Below are 22,094 nucleotides of genomic sequence, written 5' to 3'. Positions count from 1 at the left end.
ACCTCCCTCACCTTTTCACCTTGCAGTCCTCATTAGTAAATTGCCATCAACATCTCCCCATCCCTTTTATTTATTAAAAGGACTCTACAGTCTTTCACTGTAGATCAGGGAACAAGCTCTTGAGGTGCAATTGGCAGCTCTCCTCCATTTACTTTTTTAAGCCATCCAGTCCTCCAAACGCCCCTACCCTGCAAGCTAGTAAACCACTAGGTAGAGACCTGAGCAGCAGATAGGCTCAGGTGGCTAAACTTGCAGACAGCAGCTCACATCTCCCTCAGCAGTGAACCAGCATGATGTTTGTGTTTAGTGCTCAACGAACTTTATTATTTTGGTGGGTAAATAATTTCTTTATGCAACTGGCTATTGTACATTCCCTCATTAACATGCAAAGTGAAAGTTTTTAGTTAAATAAGATTAAATTTATGTCTAAAATGCCTACATTTATCCTTTAACATGAATTATTCTTTCATTTTATCCAGCTCTCCACCACCACTACTGTTTTTTGGGACCTCTTTTACCTTTGAAATAACAACAGTGATTAAGAAACCTGGCCACAGCAGTATCAGCTTCACTTGAACTCGTTTTTCCCTTCCTTCCCAAATCCCTCTCCAGAACACTACTGCAAGATTGCTTACATCTTCTCAGAGTTCCTTTTTCTTGTTTACTTGTGCTGTGCCAAACAAGTCAGACAAGCAATTAGGCTTTCTGCTATATCCTCATCTGGCACCTCTGTGCAGTGCTCCAAGATACACAGAAAGAATGAGCATTTGCCTGTGGTCATCTCTTCAGCTTTGTCAGAGATGCTATAGACCAGGAGAATCCAAATGTCCCAAGCCTTGCTTTGTAGCTGCATGGTCATGCAGACCCCACAGTCCTGTATGTTTTGATAACTTCTATATTTATTGCCAGGCGATAATAATCTCGGAGTAACACAACCAGGCCGTGTCTAACTCCATACATCCTCACCTGCACTATGCACATTCTGGAAGTAGGTGGGTCACTTCTTTACACAGCAGCCAGTTATTCATGCTTTTCATCTCCACTTGCCAGGGACATTACCTGGCTTTTCTCAGTACTGTTGTGCCTAACCTCTTGAGTCCAAAAAAATTGTTCTCTGATTGCTCTACACTTTCATGATTACAAAAATTATTCTGTATTGCTAGTTTCATCTGACTTAACTGAATATGTCTGCAGATTCACTGTTTAGCAAAAAAACTGACAAAACAATGTATTTCTACACAAAAACCAAGTAAAAGAATCCGTATGAAGTCATCTTTATAAATCATCAAAGAAAAGGAGAGTATACATAAAAGTTTCAGAAGTTATTTTCCCTGGAGGAAAAGAGCCACTCTTACAGAGTTGCCAATATTTGGAAAGAGTCAAAAGTAGTCTCAAGATTTTTTCCCAAATATAAATAAATGAACTGGACTGATTCATCTAAATCATCAATATCAAAGAAATTGTCACAGAATGCCAGTACTCAAAATAAACACAATCAATTGTGGGTACTATCATACCTTGACAAAATGTAGCATTGATCCTCTTGTAGCCTTGTGGGCATTCCATCATAGGACCGTATCCATGGTAAGCTGAAAAAAAAATTTACATCAGTTAAATACTGCTAATTCACATGCTTACAGAGCCTGACAGCAAAATTATTATAGAACTATATTAAAAAAATTATAAGGTTTTGTGATGAATGGTTAAGCAAAAAAGACAAAGAAATTAAAATTAAAGATTGTGCAGGTAACCTTAGTTCCATCTCTTTCAATGTGTGTACCACTTAAGTCTTTGGTTATCCAGTCAAATTTGTGTTAAAAAACAAAACAAAACAAATTGTTGAAATCAGGACATCTTTCATCCTGTATGTTCTGAAATATTCAGATATTTACTCTTGCAAACCAGCTATAAATACCACATTTGAAAAAGATAAAGTTGAAGATTCATTATGGAAACATTTGGGATTTCCCTAACAGAGCTGTTGAATTTTAGAATACTAAGCTTCACTTCACTTACTGGCTGATCAGTGTAAACAGTCACAGATATAACAACACTGCAAAATAAAGACTGAATTGAATTTTGCCAAACTAGAAAGAGTTCGATTAACTAGCTCTTTATTTCTATTAATTGTTTTTTCCTCCACTTAAGGTTGCTTTTCAGACTACAGAAAACTCTTTATCATAAATGAGAGCAGTAACTTCATTGTATGGTTATGCACTAAAAGCTAATTTCTTGGCAAAGCCCAGTACTTTGTTAAGCATATAGGACTAAATTTTTGGCACTATGATCACATAAAAGCTTTTAATAAGAGTCAAGAGAGTTTTTCATAATTTGAGTGTTACAACGGAGATAGCTTGTATTTTGTCAGATCTTTTGTTTCATCTAAAAAGCGTTCCAAATGTTCAACAGACAAAAATCACCCCCAAAACCCACCAGATTCATGAGTTTCCATCTTTACTGTATGTAAACTGTCAAATAAGACAGAACAACTGAATAACATACTGCTGTTGATTGGCTTCACTTCAAATAATGCCTGATTCGCAAATTTATCCCTGCAGCTTAGTTTAAAACTGGCACCTGGTTGACTGTAATGGTGGGGGGAAAAAAAAAAAGAAAACAAGATAATTATTTTAACTAGTTGTAAAGCTTTGCCTATTATTTGGAAAAATTTAAGTGTTGAACTTGAGTAGCAGGCTTTGGAGCGAGATAGTTTTATTTCAAATTTCAGTGAATTATTTAAAATAAATGCTTAAATAAAACATTAAGATTCTCCTTAGACATTGCATAATGGGAAAAATGGTTAAACACAGTAAAAATACAGCAACAATGTTATTACAGCTCTGAACACATACTTCTCCATCTTTACACTGACTACAACCATTTTAACACAAATTACAACTTGAAATTTTGTCTCTCTAATAAAGTGGCAGCTACACATTTAGCTTCCAAGGCAGATTTTTCAGTCTTTTCACAATGTTAATATTAAAACCAGCTGAAATTTAAAGAGACTTTCAAAAGCACAATGCATTAGTCTACTTCTGATCCCGAAAAGTGTCAATGAAACTACTAGTACTCATGTTGGCAGAATCAAACTCATAATGCACTCATTATGTCCCATCTGATCTGTGTTTGCCATTACTGACCTGATTTCATTCACACTAAAACCAAGAGAGTCTCTGTAACTTTCTGTGGGCAGGAATGGTACCCTGCAGTGCAGCCTGCTGAATGAAAACAACTTCCAGTTGTAGATGGAGACCAGCCCATAACCTATGCCAGGTCTTTTCCAGTGCTGCAACACATTTTCCCTTCCAGGGTGACTCAGCTGCTCTAGAAAGTGCAGTGGTGGACTGAGGTCAGAGATTTTAACCTCTCCCTCCTTCCTCATCCTCCTACTCCCACAAGGAACAGGAAATGGCAGCTTACTAGCAGCTGTTTTCTTCCTTTTACAAAGAGCAGAAATGTAAGCAAGTTACAGTAGAGAAGCAGCTTGTTCAGTGATGGCTTGTGATCCATGTGGGAGCTGGATGGAGTCTGGCATTACTTACCCTTTACTCACCTAAACAACCTGTTTGTAATTACTAAGTTAGCGAGAAGCCTGACCAATCACAACATTTCCCACATAACACTGAAAGACCCTTCTTCTTCAAAGTTGTCTTCTGTTAGAAGCCCTCACAAATGTTGATCTGTTCCAAAACTTCTTTTGGTTTTCAGTAATACTGAATAACCCACAAACTTACAGACATGGCAGCTGTCTCAGGCCAAGGCACTTACATTTGCAACAGGGCAGAAGCCCTGACTGAGCAGTGGCTGTTACCCAAAACACTCAAGTCTTTACAAAGATGACTGAGCCCTCTGTAAGACAATGGGAGCAAGACATACACAAACTTATTCATGTCCTTAAGTAGTTGATTGAAGAGAGAAGTGCCTCCTAGTGACACTGAAGTATATGCTTAAATATTTTGCTGAAGTGGGTTATGCAGAAGATCACGACCTGATTACATATTATTATAAAAACAGGTCCACCTTAAGTTTACGAGGCATAAAACCATACAAGCAAAAGGAGGTCTGTTTGCTTCCAAAACAACTACAATAAAAAGGGTAATACTAATTTAGTGAAATATCAGAACATGTCAAAATTATATAAGAATGTGGGACTAACTTCACCTGTTGAGACACCAGCACAGATATCACTTAACTGACAACTTACTAATTATCTACTCAACTCCCAAGTTTTTCCATCCAGTATCATATAAATTTATATATATAAATACATATGCATACTCTTTTTACCACTGAAGCATTCCCAGTGTTGTAAAAATAAAAATACTTGATGAATATAAATCCTTCAGCTTCCATTCCAGACTTTCATTAAATCTTCTAATAAATTTACATTTATATTTGGAAATTGTTTACTCTACAGAACCATAACACTTTGATACTGTCAGGCTTAGTTTGGCTTAGTTTGACACCTATGCCCAAAAGATACTTTGACCCAGATCCAGAACAGATTTTGGGGGTTCAAGTTTTGTGCCTAAGTTCAAACTGAACATCTATAAAATTTTAAGATGCTGTAAGATCACTTAAACATGTGCAACACACCAAATGTATTACATTCAGTTCTTAAAAAATCTAAAAATTCACCATTTCTATCCATGCAGAATTGCCATAAGACATGGCCTGATTAAATAGCATCATACTTAGAATCATTCCTAAATCAAATGTAGCCTAGAGAAAATACATACACTGCTACTAAAGCTTCTTGACAGATCCAATGAATACTCTTGAAGCATACACCTACCAAATCACACTCTTGATATAATGACACTGTATTTTAATCTGGATAAAACAGATAGTGCATCCTTCTCCTCCTCCTTTCATAAAACACTAATGTAAAGTGAGAACTCCCACCTAGAAAGATGAGAAATGTATCCTATTACGTCTAGGAGACACAAATCCTTACTTTCCAGGAATGCTTTAATCAGAAGGAGAGGAATATTCCAAGTGGCACCATTCTCTGTCTCTTCCTGAAATCGTGCAGTTACATTCCAGAAAACAACTCCAAATTGAGCCAGAAAGCGGGAGTGAGCATGACTCATACTGTAAGTAATTAAGGAATCTGGGAAAGAGACTGGGTTCCTAGAACTGTTCCAAGAATTGTTTCTACATTTTATGGGTTAGGGCATCTCCTCATAGGTATAAAATGTAGATTAGAAATTATTCTGGCAGACAAAGGACCTCTGAAGTGTCCCATCTTGAGCAAGTGTGCTAGCCATTAAGCCTTTACAACAAAACGACACTGCTCACCTCATTAACATTTAAATAAATTATTTCTACTCAGTGCTTTGAGAAAAGGGTGGTGGACTTCCTTTCAGGAGAGGTTTTTAGGTGAGTTCAAGCGTTTCTCTGCACCTGCTTAGGAAGCATCTATGGATCAGAATTTCAGACATGGTTTGTCACAGCTTCCCTGTTTGCTTGCTCGTAACACTGTGCTGAGCACTGTAACATTAAGCAGCTGCCTGATCTACATATCTGTGGATTCCAGGCTGAGACAATCAGTATTTTACCTGAACTATGAAGAACTAACAAGTGAGCTTCCCTTCAAACCAGGCACCAAAAATTTGTATTAGTAGTTCCACCCAATTTTCGGCTGAAGCACATTTCAGGCTTTTTTGTGATTTTTCTCATAGCATGCCTACATTCAAAAAAGCAACACTTCACTTGTCAATATGCTTCTGATGAACTAGACTTTCAGTTGTAATTCAACTGCATTGTCCGAACACTTCCTGAACTCTGTCAGGCTGGTGCTGTGACCACTTCCCTGGGGAGCCTGTTCCGGTGCCCAGCCATCCATCTTCATCCTGGGTGAAGAACCTCTTCCTAACATCCAGCCTAAATCTCCCTGACACAACTTCAGGCCATTCCCTCAGGTCCTGTCACTGGTCACCACAGAGAGAAGAGATCAGCACGTGCCCCTCCTCTTCCCCTTACGAGGAAGTTGTAACTGCAAGGAGATCTCACCTCAATGAGATCTCCTCTTCTCCAGGATGAGCAAACCAAGTGCCCTCAGCTGCTCCTCATACAGCTTCCCCTCAAGGCCCTTCACCATCCTCATTGCCCTCCTTTGGACACTCTCTAAGAGCTTTATATTTCTTACTTTGTGTCGCACAAAGCTGCCCCCAGCACTTGAGGTGAGGCTGCCCCAGTGCAGAGCAGAGCAGGACAATCCCCTCCCTTGCCCAGCTGGCAATGCTGTGCTTGATGCCCCCCAGGACAGGGTTGGCCCTCCTGGCTGCCAGGGCACTGCTGGCTCATGGTCAGCCTTCTGACTGGCATCGCTCTCCAGCCTCTCACTCCCCAGTCTGTGCATACATCCTGGGCTGGCCAGGGCCAGATGCAGAATCTGGCACTTGCCTTTGTTAGATTTCATATGGTTGGAACGTATGCTCCTTTTAGAAATTGTGTTTACATGCTACAGGAATAAAACAGATACCTCAGTCTTATTAACTATGACCTTCGAACACCGAAGGAGGCTCTCCTTCTAAAGCACATCAGAAGATAAACATACTCCAATGCACAAATTGTTTCAGAAACTAGCAAATCACACTGAGTCAGCATAAATTTATATCAGTCTCCTATGGAAGGAGAAGTCGAGAAATAGGAGTAATAGCAGATTTTCTGCTGGAATTGTATTTACATCCACATTAAGACTAGCAGAGAAATGCATATTTCCAAAAAATCAAACACTGAACATGTTTCCAGCACTGCTATCTGAATAACAGGGTCCTAGAAGAACTAGGTAAGAATGGCTGCAATTTAATGACCTATTTTTGGCCCAGTAAATGCCGGTCCACTCCATCTGCAAAACAGAGATTACATTATCTTTTCCCATCTTTCATTTAATGCCGAAAATACGACATGACACAGAAGTATTACTATTCCTGTGCAACAATAATGTCATTCACAAAAAGTTTAAGAGATCATCCTCACCGATCATGCAAATAATTCAAAATTCCTTTCTCATTATAATATGATGTCAAATCATAATAAAATGGTGAAGAAAGTCTTTGTTGTCTAATCATTGGGGGAGATATTTCAAAAGCAGAGGAAAAAAAACCAACTGACAGTTTAGAGCTTGGAAGACCTTGGCTCCAAACTTGAAATTTCATCTGCAGTCCCGAGAGGTCATTGCATTCTCTCCAAGCAGAAACTGGCGCCTCTATAATTTAAGATTTCTGTGCAAACTTAAAAAAAAAGTAAGTCCAACTGGAAAAGGCAAGATGATTCAATGTGATTACTCTTCCTGAACTGAGTAAATGCAACAGTCCATCACTGACTCAAAGGAGGAAGAAACAGGGGAAAAAACCCAGCGACGTCAACTTTGCTGGCTGCACCAAGTGCCTGCATATTGTAACTCTGCTGGCATGTGGGGGAATTCCAGTTTCTACAACCTATCCCTAATCAAATCATAGCACATTTGTTCTGCTAGGTTCCTTTGGTTTTTTGCTTTTTTTCCCCTCTGAGAAAAGGGAAAACACTACTTGAGGGGAAAAAGCCACGAGAATAACAATAAAATAGCACTTACATGGCTTCTTGGGACATTTCTGGCATTTGTTAAAACCCCAGGAAGTACCCACAGTTCCACAGCAGTCTTCTTGTTTGGAAAGACCAGGAAGTGCTTTGCCACACTGAAATAGTCAGGTAAAAAATACTCTGGTTAGTGATATTGTACAACACTCACTTCCAGTACAACGTTCTTTTTCAGTCGTTTTGGATCAACCCCTTGCTGAGACACTGAAGATTCAATGGAACTCTTAACTGAACTTAAATGGTACCCACTCATTGCTGAGGCTCTCTAGACAGGCATGAGTAAATTAAGTGACAGTATTATCTTCCCCCATGTTTAATTGAAAAGAAGTAGAAAAAGCCAGAAGAAAACAGTTTGTCATAGGAATGAGTGAGTATATTTCTAAGGTAGTAACTCACCATTGGCACCTATCTTTTTCATCATAAAAACATGCTTGTCCACTTTTTCAAAAGCTATATGAATTATCTCAAACACCTTATAATTTCTGAGGTCAATTTTCATTTCCCCCCAATCAATAACATACTTACTGTGCAATATAATAATATGAATAGCAATATTTGGAAGCTTACAACATATTAGTTATATTCTTGACTTTTGCAATTTTCTTCCATTTTAAATGGTAAAGAAAGCTTAAATGTATTTGAGATGCAGATACTAAAAAAACCCCCAAACATCTAAACCTGCCAGTTAAGTATCAAGTGGAATGTACAAAGCACAGGAGAAGTTCACAACAGCTGTACTTAGTAAGACTTTCAAAGCAAATGTGATATAAATAGGTACTGCAGCAAACAATTCAAATGTGCTGAAGTGTGAATCCTCAGTATGGCGTGAATAGACTTCCCCTAATCTAACTCTGTGTTCTGACAGAGTATAAACCTCTGACCCAAATGTTCACTGCCACATAGCTTTCAGCTCAAGACAGCTGGCTCGTCCTATGCCACAGGCTGCGGCCCTGTGGTTGCTTTCACTTAGCTGGTAACCCAGTCACTCCGCAGTGCAACTGCATGCTGAATGCACAGGCACTGACAGCTTCCTCCAACTTTCCCAAAATTTTTCCAATGTGCTCTTAATCATACTGTGACACATGAGCCAATGATATTTCTAAAGTAGAGTTACCCTGTGTAGCTTTACAGTGTGACTACTAACAGGATAGCAAGCTACCCCACAAGGGTTCTGACTCATCAGAGGGTCCTCTCTACACGGGGAGGGCCAGCAAGGCATGATCCCAGACATTTTCTCTGTCCCTTTTTCACAGATACTCCCCAGACACCTCCTGAAGTATCTCAACAAATTAAAAGCAGCAGCAGCAGTTCACTATTTAAACACCAGACTGTAACGTGCAACCTGCAACAGCTCAGCACTTGCAGCACCTGAAGCTTAGATCTATGTCAAGGGATGTGTGGGAAGTCCGAAGCGTCCTCCAGATTGGTGACAGCCAGCCACATACATCCAAGTTTCTAGCACCAGGGCAACTTGGCATGGCTATGGTGTGCCTCCACACACCACCCATATACAGGTTAGCACCCCCTGTGCTTTGAGCCTCAGTTTGGTGTGACACATGAACAGCAAAAAGAACAGAGTGGCCAAACAGGTTCAAACAAACTGCTCCATTATTGTGCAACTTTAGGAATCTACTTCCACATTACTGTCTGGAGTGGGCCTGGTGACAAATTTTCCTATGTTGCAAGAGATGAGAAATAGTCCTTGCCTGGATGGTATTTGGCTGTGTTAAAACACTGAGGTATCTCAGCAAGTCCCACCTTTTAGATACAGGCCCAGGCTTACCCTAGGTGAATGCATGTCTTTCAGCTGTCTTGCACTCCCCTGGCTTAGGCACTGGTAGGATTAGCACAAGGCTGACTATTCCTGATCAGAGTCCGCTGAGTTGTGCTTCCTTAAGCAACTCCCAGCCTGATACTTCAGAGATACCATCAAGATGCATAAATGGGCATTTAATTCTGCTGTAGCAGCTCAGCTGTTTTCAAAACCAAAATAAGCTCTTTCAACTGCCCCTAGCTAGAGGATACATAGATTGTGCTGCAGTTCCCAGAAGCTAACAAAATCTTCCAACTGGAGAGTACTCATAATGCCTCCTCCATGTGGCTACTCTAAAACCTTAGAGAGTTCATGTTACACCTTTATACAATGCTGGTTTTCTCAACCTGCATCCCAGGCAGGCATGCTCCAGGAAGGACCATTTGACTTTATAACCACAGCTACCAAGTTTTGCTTTATAGTCACAGATGCTTAACCTCTTTCCTAGAGCTTCTTCAAAGACAGAGAAGCCACTCACTAAAGTCATATGCTGTGGCTGTTATCAAGAGTCAGCTGCTGCATTTTGCACTCAACTCTTCTCCCCACACTGTACCTTGGTTTTACAACTCTCCACTCTCTGAAGAGAAATGGGAGGAATCAAAGCTGGTGTTGCACCTCCCCTTATGATCTCAGAAATGGAGCATTTGGGCAGTGAGGCATATTACCTAACACCCACTGTTTCTCTTCAAGGTCAAAACCTCAAGGACACATCCCAGGAGCTCGCGTGTGTCAAGGCAAGATTCCACTAACATGAGAGCCAACATGCCATCATGAACTGGCCCCCTTTTTTTTTTTCCTTTTTCCCCAAAATAGAAAAGGTGTCATTTAATAGTAACAAGCTAAAAAACAAGAAGGCAAAAAAGCAAGGAGGCAAGAAGGAGGAAGATGGACTAAAGCCTGCTTATAGTTTAGGTGTGGTGCTACAGCATTTGCACTCTACTGAAAATCATGATCTCTGTGGTCGTAACTTTTTCAAATTTCCATATAAAAACCATGAGCAAAAATAAGGATGCCAAAATCTGAGTCATCTGGCAACTGTGGTTTGCAGTCCCGTCAGTAAAAACTGGCAATGATTAAAGCTGCTGCTCCCTCTGCCTCTATGGCGAATTAAAGCTTGAAGAATCAATGATAATTTGGTTAACATCCAGATCATTGTAGAAACTGGGCAACAAGAAAAAGCAACTCCCACATGGGGCTCCTATTGCCTGAAGATCTGTGTAATTTTGGAGCTATTCATCACAAAACATGACTGCTCTGCAAAGTCCTAATTCAAGCAGAAACAGAGTTCTTCTGTGGCTACTAAACCCTGATTTCTCTGGTACTTCAGAGCAGTATCTGAAGCAGTGCTTCAGATACTCTAAACATTCATGGCACTGCACAAACTGTTCCCTAGCCAGCTACATTTTCTTAAGATGCTCCCTTCTTTCTGCAACCTTAAGCATCGATGAACTGAAGCTCTATTTCTACAGGTAGGTAATTCCTCTCCACTTCAAAAGTCTTACCCGCATCTTACTACCAAGAAGAACTCATTAGTTGAACTTCAGATAGTTTTTTTCAGCCTCTGAGTCACAAGTGACTGGAAAAGTCACTTGGAGGAATTCATAACTATTTTTTAGTTTGTTTCACCATTCAACACAACTCTAACACATACACACATGAGCCTAAAATAAGCAGGAAAGCTAAACACAGGCATGCTTGACTGTGCATGAAGATAATGCCATTCCCTAAGCTTAGGTTTACACTTTCCTATCCATCATCTACACATATTTTTAACTAATCTAGTCTGTATTCCTGAGGGCTCCTGGAAAAGAGTACAGATTTTCATGAATGATATCTCTGTCATGAGCTTATAATATGGAAATAAGTCTTACTGGTTCAGAAGGCAAAGAAGTCATGAAGGTTTGGTATAAAAGAGCTCAACTGTGCTGAAAGAGGCTCAGCAGTAGCAGCAGTATGATGCACACATGGTACTGCTATAAAACAAAGTCCTTCCTGGGTAAAGCACTCAGAGACACTGAAAGTATTGTTTCGAATCCACATATTTTTCCCCATGCGTGCCTGGGCTCCTATGCCAATATTTTATATAACTGAAGGAAGTACTGAATATTCCCACTGGAAGACTGAAATTCTGGCTGACCCTGTGCTGGTGCACAAAAGCCACCCCAAGCCACATCACCTCTTTGTTACTTTGTCCAGACTCAAGCCTCTGCCCGATCTCCACAGTCCTGGAGTGCTAAACTGTGTATTGCCACCACCGCTTCATGTGTTTTCCAATGCCAAGGAAAAGGAAGGATTATATCCTTGAAATTCATCTGCTAAGACAGTAGGGGGAATTTATTCCGCTCCCTATAAAGTGCAGTAGGGAGCAATTACTCTCAGGGCAGCCGCAGAGGATTCTGACCAAGGGACCACAAGGTTTCCTGGGACTCCCACTCCTGCATGACCCATCTACAAATCCCTGTCACAAGCTGTTAGCTAAAACCACAGTACAGGCATAAATAAAGGAGTGTCACATGATTAACTATGATTGAAATTGATAGGTGCTTTGCCTGAGCTAATAGCTAATGACTCTGGGATTCAGCTCAAAAGACTGCATTTCACATACCACAATAGCAGAAGTGAATGGATACACTGTTTAACTTTCTGTAAACCATTCAACAGGCACAGACCTTGGATTGTTGCTTCTTTTTTTTCCTATAGGCACGACAAACAGAGCAAGAAACCTCAAACTTAATAAACTGTATTACAGAAACAATTAACAGACATACTTAATTAGCTCACTGACCAGCTGAATGACAGGTTGTTACAAATGAAGAGTGTTATCCCATGTAGCACTGGCTCACTAACAGGCATTGTCTCATAAGCAGAAGAGAGAAACTTAAATACTTCCAGACTTTCTAGAAGAACTGGTAAAGAATTTGTTTTGGCTTAAGCAGAACATTCTTCATAAGCAAGTAAAAATTATCCAGCTTTCTTCTATTTGAGTAATTAAAACAATGTTTGGTGTTTTTGGTATCTGATACATTTTTAATCTTCTGATATTTCAGAGTATTGATCTTGCAAAGAAACTATTGCGAATGAAGCATTAATCCTGGAAATGAATCCACACCAATTTCTGACAGTCTATTTGTTTAAGAACTTCAGAAGCCAAACCATGAGCTTCAAGGAATTCCAGACAGTTATTTTATTTTATGAGATGGTATTTTTAAGACTATTCTAAAGAAAAGAGGTTTTAAAAGTGCTCTAAGAGAAAAAGTACCAGATGAAGCACAAAATTGTATCATTTCTCCTGCCTAAAGAAGATAAATACGAAGTTCATTTCATACAGCTGTCAAAAAAAGAAAATACCTGAAATTTACCTCCACAGGAAATGTTTTCTTAAATACGAAGTTCGACAGGGATGCTTATACAGTTGAATGAATAACTTCAACAGGCATGTTACTACTGTCATCACCTCCACACTACACACACTATGATCATATTGCATACAGTAGTATCAATATGTTAGGTTAGGCATTAAGGGCAATCAACATATTTTGCCGTTCTGATTTCTAACTCAAAAACTTTGATGCATTTGTTTAATATTTCCCATCATGAAAAACTCACCAATTATCTAAGTCCAGTTTCTAAAAACTTTATGTATATTCTCAAAGTTAAGTAGCTGATCAGTGTGTGCACTTGTCTGAATGAAGTAAATGCTTAATGATTTGCAGTCAGAATCTTGACCATGATATGATGTTGATAATTTCTGACCTTTTCCAGCTGCCACCTATCACTTGGCTTTATTTTGTATTCTAGTAAGTTTGACAGCAGTTTGTTTGACAGGGTGTTGCTCAAACCAAAACAAGTGTTTCCTGTAAAAGACATTACTGAAACAAAGTATTAAATAAACTATCTCCAAATGTATCCCGCTCAAGACGTTGATTAACTAATATCTGTTGATCAGACATACTAAGCGGCATTTGAAACACATTTGAACACATACGTGAGAGTTTTGATTGCACTGAAATATGGACAACCCTTATAATTTTCAAAAATCTTTCCTAGTGTTCACCATTAATGTTATTTAGCTCAATTAAAACCATTCATCTATCAAAATATGCTTCTATTGTTTGCTATAGATGTAATATTGTGATTTTCTTCAATATGATTTTCCAAAGTATCATTATAATCCACCAAATTTCACTTCACAATACCAAAACAGCCCCAATTCAGGCATCCTTTTGAACAGAGCTGTAACAAGTATGGATCTTTTGTGCCACACCTTTTTAAGCATTTTGCAAGGGAAGCACAAAGCATCATATAGCAAACCACTGACAAGTGAGGAACAGAATGTATACCCAATATGGCAACCTGGTACTGACTTGAATTTAAAATACCACAAGAAAAAGGGGGGATCAGAAGACAGTATTTCTAAAATTCTTGCAGTGATCATTTCAGAGATGATCCTCTCAGCAGTTACATGAGGAGGAATGAACAAACATAGGCAGACAGGACTTCATAGCCAGCTTCTCTTCTGGACATTTTGCGATGTGTTCCCTTCATTAAGGTAAGCAACTTCAGTATCTCTCTACAGAATAACAACTCTTTTTTTTGTTTTTAAACTACAGATGCTGAGATCACTAGAAGTCTCCTTCGGTAAATCTAGCACCCAAAAATAGCTGCTGAAGAGAACAGCATTACATGTGAATCTAGACAGAAAGAGCATGATTTAGATGAATTTTTTGAAATATCAGCTTCTCCAATTTCTTACTGTTTTGCAAAAAATACCACAATTTTTATTGAAGGGAAGAAGAGATCCAAACAATTTTGGGAAAAAACCCCCACTTTTTCAAGCGATAATACTGCAATGCAGTAACCATAGGAAAACACTTGAATATACTTAGTAAACACTTCAAAGTGATCCTAAGGGGTGGAAAAAGTAGTGCTTAATTACCTTTATATGAATTTTGACAGACAGTAGATAAGTGCATTCTTTTCTTGATTTAAATGCAAAGAAATTATATGCAAGATCAACAGGACTCAAGAATACCAACACAATCTTTACTAGGTACACCACTGACGCTGTAAAGTATTTTGGGAAATAACAAGATATTCTGTGTCATAATAAAGGCATTTTTATTAGAATTAAAATGAAAATCATCTGAAGAGGAGGAATTAAAGAAGAGAAACAAAATCTTCCTTATTTGCTTGCTTTCTGACTAGGACTTAGTGAATCAGTGGTCTAAGATGACCAACTCCTTGGATTTCAGAAATAAAGGACGACATGGCTGTAAAATATTTTGCAGGACACTATGCCCAGTCTCCAGCTTTTGAAGGCATCGTAACATAGAGTAGTCTCCAGAAATTTACTGTTCTGCATCTTAATTGGAATTTTATCCTACTGCTTCCATTATGTCTATTTCCCAACTTCAAGTCTCTATTTCCTCCATGTAATTTTCTATATAGCAATCTGCAAGTTTAGGTAAAGGTTTGTTTCCTATATCTTTATGTCAATAGCAAGTTTCTGGCCTGCAGATTAACTGTTTGGTTTATGACATACTCTGCAAAAATCCTTGTGGTACTAGGAAGGAGTATGATGAACCACAACTTTTGCATGGGACGTATCCTAGTGAGCTATCATGTAACGTGATAAGCTGTCCTGGAGCAACCACCATTAACATCTCCCAGAGGAGAAATAATTGCTAAGCGTTCCACTCAGAGAAAAGAGAGGCAGCCAGGAAAAGTGAATTGACTTGAGAACAAAACAGAGCCATCCAAAACACTGTTTGCTCCCTATAATACTATTTAAAAATTCAAACAGTAATACTACTCTTGTAGTTATCTTTCCACTTCACAGTGCTGAGGACACTTCAGAAAACAACCACAGTTAAGCAACATATACATACATGTGTAAATGTATTTATGAAAATGTATGCCTTTGTTTATCTAGTCTTATTAAACTACGAAAATTCATTCCTCTTGCCCCTCTCACTCCCCCTGTCCTGAGCTGGTGGACTGACATATTTTCATACACCTTTTACTAGCCTGTCCTCACAGTTGCTGCCTGTGGTTACAGTCACTTATGTTACTATAGGCACCTAAGAGAAGAGGTGGTCTGAAAGAATTCATATGTCATTAATGAAAAGTGATTGTAGGCCTGACAATATGACCAGGTTCTTCAACTATCAGTGCCACAATGTCCTCTGAGCTTCAGTTCAAGGTGGCTCCAGTTGCTAACTGAAACAGTATGCACTCGCTTGGAAATTCACTGCAGAAAACGCACTCTCTCTGCCCTGGAATTTGAGTATCCTACTGTTTTTGAATGAGATACATTAAGGGAATTTAACTAAGGTGAGGCAAGGAAGAATGTGCTGGGAGATGAAAAGTATTCCACAGAAAAGTATGAAAAAAACCTCAAAGCACTAAAATCAAAAGACCTGTAATTGAAGAGCAGTTGAAATTCAAGGAAGAAGAAGAAGAGAACAAGGGATGGAGAGAAACATAGAATGGTAGAGGTTACACATGCACACAAAACCACAAAAGAGAGTCTGATACTGTTTTAATCCTGTCTGCTAATTTTAGCGTGGACCAAAAGTATGTTCAGCAAAGCCTTATTAACTTAGTTGACTTGTCTACAAGAGGCCACACACAAATCCTTCCACCAATCTGCTCTACAGACAGTAAAGTCATCTCAGGATCCCAGGATATTTAATAAAACATTTCTGAAGCCAAATACACAGTCCACCCTGCAAAAAAATGTATAAACACTGATGATTGTTTAATGAAGTATGGATATCAAAATTATGCAGCATTCAATTCCAGAAAGGACTTGCTACTAATAGCTACACATTGCTACTAATCGGGAAAGCTCATTTTAGTATCTCATCTGAACAAATAAAGAGAATCCCCAGATATAGCAAAGCAAATATGAAAGAAACTGAAACGCTAATTCTTTTAGAATAGATCTATTAAGCAGTTTAAAAAAAAAGCTGTCTTTCGCAGTTTAAGGCATATTTACCATAAAAAGAAAGAATATGCATTGACTGACTGCAGGAAAAAAAATAACATTTCAGATTCAAATTTGAAAGGTGAATGAGTCACTTAGATCTATATTTATGGCAAAGCCTTAAAAGAATGCTCTACAAAATGCCTTCTACAACTCCAATTAAATTGAACAATTAACAGAAGGCCTCTGAAATCCTTACTATGCTCTTCTTCAGGATTGACACTGATCAATGAAATCTGTAAAAACTGAGAACACACACTATTCTGAACTAGGAGGCACTACCCTTTCTTGAGAGCACTGCAAAGACACATTTTTCAAGGGCAATACTGAAAAAAAAAGTTATAAAAATTGGTGATTAAGCATTTAGTAGGATTCCAAGTCAGACATGAGGGTAATGCAAGCTTATGTTCCCTTTTCTCCCCCCTTAAAAGGAGCACATTACTGTCTTCCAGAGAGCAATGAGTAACCTTTAGATTTAAAATCATTGTAATGTGAGGGGCATGCATAGGACACAAAGTCTCAGTATGTCTTTCAAAATACCTCACTCATGAATGTGGCAGAAAGAACACACAGGAAACTGATTAAGCATGAGAGGTAGGAGATAAAAGAGCACTCACTGCCAGGTCTAAGACCAAGAAATTAATTTTGTATTCCTTTATATATGAGTACAAAGAGAAATACAAAAAAATAATAAACAACTATTATTATCACACTTATTTCCAGATTTTTAGGATTGCACATTATGATGCAATGCTTTTTATATTACTCATTTTTAGGAAATAGAGAGAAATGGTTGTTTGGCACAGGCCCCGCTTAATTTTTTCATGTAAAATCCATGACCTTTCATTTGACCATGTGCTTCAACACTTGTTGAAAAAAGCATTGAAGGTTTTACTATTCTTGACACAGACAAGCACGAAGAACTCACCAGTGTAAATTAGACTGTAGATCCCAAATCAACCATTCAACAATTTGTGAATCCTAGCCTCTAATGTTCCACATTGAAACTTAACCCTGGTCTTCTCTTGGCGTGTGATGACATTTAAATTAACTTCTTCCCTTACATTTTTCAGAATGAATTACTTTTAAGCATCCTCATGTCAATTCCTTAGAGATGGCAGGTGACTGAGACTAAGGCACTTTGATTTCAAGTTCAACATTCTGCCCATGACAGGAGGAGTTCAGTACCTTAGGATCTGACAACTATGGGGGGGGGAAGGCAGGGGTTGCACACAGAGCCTTTAAAAAATTCACTGACAGCTGGAAGAAATGGCCAGAAGAAACACTTGTAAAGGGAATTTTTCTCCAGTCCTGCATCTCGGTAATGATGGGTGATGTCCCTTTGAGGGGAAGGCAGACCATGCTCTGTGCTGGAGACATCTTTGGATAATTTTGCTGCCAACATCTAACAAGCATTTGTGAAATATACTGGAAATATATACAATTTTTGATGCTTGAAAATTGGCTAACTTTGAGCACGTATTACTGGAAGGACCAGAAGCAAAGCAGCCTTTGTGATAAACTTGAAATTCAAATCTTCAGTGATAGAGTTATTAAGTATTTTTTAGCCTGAAAAACAACATACTTATTCTCTAACATCACATCCCAAAATGAGTGATTTCTCCTGAAACCTCAAACAGTATTTCAGTCTGAGACATGCATTCACCTTAAAGACATTTGATCTGAAAAGTCAAATTTCAGAAGGGTAATAAGCAATAAATAACAGGGTTTTACTGACTTCTTAACAATCTTTTCACATATCCTTATCAAGTCTGGGTATATGCAAATATAAAAATGTGTTGCTATTAAAATGCTTTTAGGATTGAAAGAAGATACATAATTCTGAATAATCATATGTAAAACATGATGTGAACATATTATTTTTAACTGAACTAAGGTTTCTAGCCAACACTCAGTTGGCTTTCATGATTTTTCTACCCCATTCAGTGGTCACATTACAACAGATTCAAAACATTAGCCTAAAGTACTGTATAACACAAAGCTGTGGCATAGGAATTTCCATGAGGAAAAAAAAAGCTATGGATAAATTAATTGAAATCAAAATTTCAGGTACCCAGGTCCATTGAAAATAAAGACATTAGCTTGAAGGACAAAGAGGTTCAGAGAAATGTTATTTTATAAAAATTTTACATTCTCAAAGTAATTTTTTTGCAGAAAAGAATGTCGAATATGTCCTTTCCCTCCAATTGTTGGATTTTAAATTTTTTTTTAAAGCTACCTGTCTCACAAGCCTTAGCAAACATTTCTTACCTGTGTCCCAACAGTCTCCTGAAAGCAGCGCCCAAGCTGAGTTTTAACTGAAACAGGAAACATATGAGGAATGGGTTGTTGATTTGTGTAAGTTGTATGTCCCTTCTGGGTCTTCTGATACGGAAGACCTTGGTAAGAGACCTGTGGATGTACTGGCTGAGGTACTTTCGCTTTTTGTCCTGTTGCTGTGCTGTCAATTCTCGACACTTGATGGATCTGAACTGAGGCTTCAGGGGGATGTTTCACATGGATATTCACTATGTTAGGAGGGAACTTCACTAAAATAATTGAAGGAAAAACACATAAGAGAAATTGGTAATAAAATATGTGAAAAAGATATCTTAGGCACCTCTAAAACATTTCTTTTTCGTACATAGAATTTTTACAGAGTGCCTTAAAGTGACTGAAATATAAATGAGGCCCAAATTTGGGGGTTAGAGGGAAGGCTTAAAGAACACATAGAGTCTCATTAACAAAGCAAGAAAATGAAAAATCTTCATGTAGGAAAGAACAACATTATAGGATTGTAAAGACTGCTAGATAAACATGGATGTCCAAATTGGCTGGTATGACATTAATATTTGTGGTCATACTGTGTAATAAGAATCCCATTCAAAGATCCAGAACTCAAACTCTACTGGGTTATTTTTGGATATATATTAAGCTTCATTTTCTTTTTCAGATCCATCATCTTTCTCTGGAACACAGAAAAAGCTTCAGATTTCATCCCTTGACCTTTATATACCTGCCAAGTCCTAAGTTTGCCCCTGCAAGAGTTGCCAGCATCTCAACCATCTAAAATCACCACTCCCTTTGTTGAACTTTGAATTCAGGGTTTGGCAGATAAAGAGGGAGGAAATGATATTCAGACACTTCCGTTTTTAAATATGGTTGTAGCTTTAAGTCTGGGTATGTAGACTGAGATCCTCCAGCCAACGCAATCTGCACAGAACTGCTTGTGACCCTTAAGCCACTTTTCACTGGAACACAAAACGCCCTTTGAAGACATAAATTATTATTATTGGGGTGGGCAGGGAGGAGAGGTGTGTAACAAGCTGTACAGTTTGTAAGCTGCATAACTAAGTTAGCATTTGCTTTGTCTAGCTGGGCCTCTCTTGTCAGCGAGTAGTGCACAGGCTACTTGAGGCCAGACAATCCATCAGAGGTAAGACCCCTTCCAAACACCAAGAACCAACAAGTATCTTTTGACACAGCTTTCTCTATGATGCACACTGGATTGTTGAGACTTCTGGATTGTCTCTTTGTCTCCCGGAGTTTGACCTATTCTTTGGAACTTGATTAGGCATTTTCAGCTCCACTGCTCAGGAGGCGTATTTCATTTATTTGAGCTACTTTAAAATTATAATATTTTGGAGAAAGTGCTTTTGGTTTTTGACATTATTTTCATTTCTCTAGGCACATTATCAATATTAACTGGTCTCATATAGGAATTCCTTAAAAGAAATAGACTTATTTTTACACTGACTGCATTTCATACTCAGACAGAAACATCAGGAATAAAATGGTAGAAAGTCAGCAAATTATGGCTGCAGGGCCAAGATGTTGCCTGTAGCTGAACAATCTACAACCAAAATGTATGCTATGTGAGGTCTGCTAAAGGCAAACCCACAGAGGAAAGATTCAGTGTTACAAGCAGAAGCAGTTAAGGTCCTTCTCAGGCTGTTGGACTGGGTTTGCAGCCCAAGACAAGACTGCACAGTCTGTCTGTAAAAAGAACAAAACTCACCCCAGCATTTTTATGTATGAAGAGGGACCCCTTCAACTAGTTTCTCTAGCTGCTAAATCTAAAAAAATTCTTAGTTTTCAAAAGAAATCACTGAATTGCTCTGCTTTAGTGTCTCAGTCCATCCAGAGATGTTCAGATGCTGAAAGTGTAAAATTTAGGCTGGATTCTCCCATGCAGTACTATTATCACAATCCTCTCCAGGTCTTGGATCACTGCCAAGATGTGCTCATTTTTATTCCTGCCAGCCATTTCAGGATGAATTGTTTTATTCTTTCCTTTAAAGAAATGAAATATTCGTCTCTCAACATCCAACATCCTCATTTGGACATGGAAAGAGAAGAAAAGGCATTGTGACTGCTAATGATTCCTATGAGGATTTGAAGGTCAGGAAAAAAATATTCAAGAGGTCAGACTCTTTAGCAATGGGAAACCTATTGTGCACTTTAAGAGAGGAACTCTAAATCTGAAGAATAACTGTGTCTTATAAATTTGGGGGTGGTGGTCCACTGTATCATCTATAATTATTTCATCTGGAATTACATAGGCACAGAAATAAACTGCTGCTCTGCTAAATGTTTAGGTAATTATATCCTCTTCTTCAGATGGAAGAGATACTCAAAAGTACTAACAAAATACTGCATTTCCAGGATACTGTCAACAGTTCCTTCACAGCTATGTCCCTTTCTGAATACAGAATTACTACCTTAGATTATATTTATCGCAAATATCTAAATAGTTCGGCCTGTTTTAGCAAAGTTATTCAGAAACTCTTTGCCAGAAACTGAGCCTCCTCACACCTTCCCCTATATATTTTCTTTTTATTCAGAGATACCAACCTTGGAGAGATAACTGTAAAATTACCCTTGACCAAAAATCAATCTGGCAATTCAAACAAGCAAACAAAATTCACATTAGGTCATGTGTTGAGAATCTGAATTGCAGGGGTCACTCCATATAGACAAGACCTCACCCAGATAAAATCCTAGCTAGAGTCATAGGACACATAAGAAATAAATTCAACACTTCTCTTCAAAGTCATCAGAAGTTTTCACCTCACAACAAAAGTATTAGGGGAAACAGAGATCTGAAGCTGAATAAACTTTCTTTGACTGGGAAAATTTGATTAACTTTACAGGTTTCCTTTCTTCTTATCCTCTGTCCTCTTCACAGCATTGGCAGTAGGAAAACCCTACTTTACTTTTTAAAATTCTTTTTCTTAATGATACTGTTATTTGACCTGGAAGGAATTTAAGTGAATTCCTTAAGAGAAGTCTATTTAAGTGAATCACACCATGGCCTATCTACACTAAAAGTTCACCACAAAATTAACTTATAAGACTCCACCAAATCGTGTAAGATAAACATGGCTTGTATTTTTAGTTTTATATTAGATTTATTTTTTTTTTAATGTTGAAAAGCATGGTCTCTTCCCTCCACTAGTAACCATGGAATCACTTGCAACTCTCTGTCTAGGTATACTGCAATTTATGGAATCTGTTCAACCACAACTGTTATCTTTTTGAACAGGTCTACACTTCTGGAAGAAACCCCCTGCATTATCCCTCGACTCTGCAATCTGCCTTAAATTCCGCCATAAAGCAAAGTAAATTTACCTATAAAGTCTTTTCAATAACACTGTTATTTCTTATTATTTCAGATATTGAGCAAAATATGTTCTAGACATTCTG

General features: G+C 38.3%; 1 protein-coding gene across 7 annotated transcripts in view; it reads right to left on the bottom strand.

Annotated features, from left to right (window-relative positions):
* LTBP1 (latent transforming growth factor beta binding protein 1) overlaps window positions 1-22,094 on the bottom strand; it is a 191,993-nt gene that overhangs the window by 83,541 nt on the left and 86,358 nt on the right. For 6 of the 7 annotated variants that reach the window (XM_039568826.1, XM_039568825.1, XM_039568827.1 and 3 more), the window contains 3 exons: window positions 18,660-18,937; window positions 7,583-7,685; window positions 1,518-1,589 (listed from right to left, as the gene is read on the bottom strand). In XM_039568826.1, coding sequence (XP_039424760.1) covers window positions 1,518-1,589; window positions 7,583-7,685; window positions 18,660-18,937 — 453 coding nt within the window. The remainder of the gene's footprint in view (window positions 1-1,517; window positions 1,590-7,582; window positions 7,686-18,659; window positions 18,938-22,094) is intronic. The other variant, XM_039568828.1, reaches the window with a different exon arrangement.

The sequence above is a fragment of the Corvus cornix genome, chromosome 3, assembly GCF_000738735.6.
Source record: "Corvus cornix cornix isolate S_Up_H32 chromosome 3, ASM73873v5, whole genome shotgun sequence".
Classification (NCBI taxonomy): domain Eukaryota; kingdom Metazoa; phylum Chordata; class Aves; order Passeriformes; family Corvidae; genus Corvus; species Corvus cornix.
This window is presented reverse-complemented; position numbering and strand designations above follow the sequence as displayed.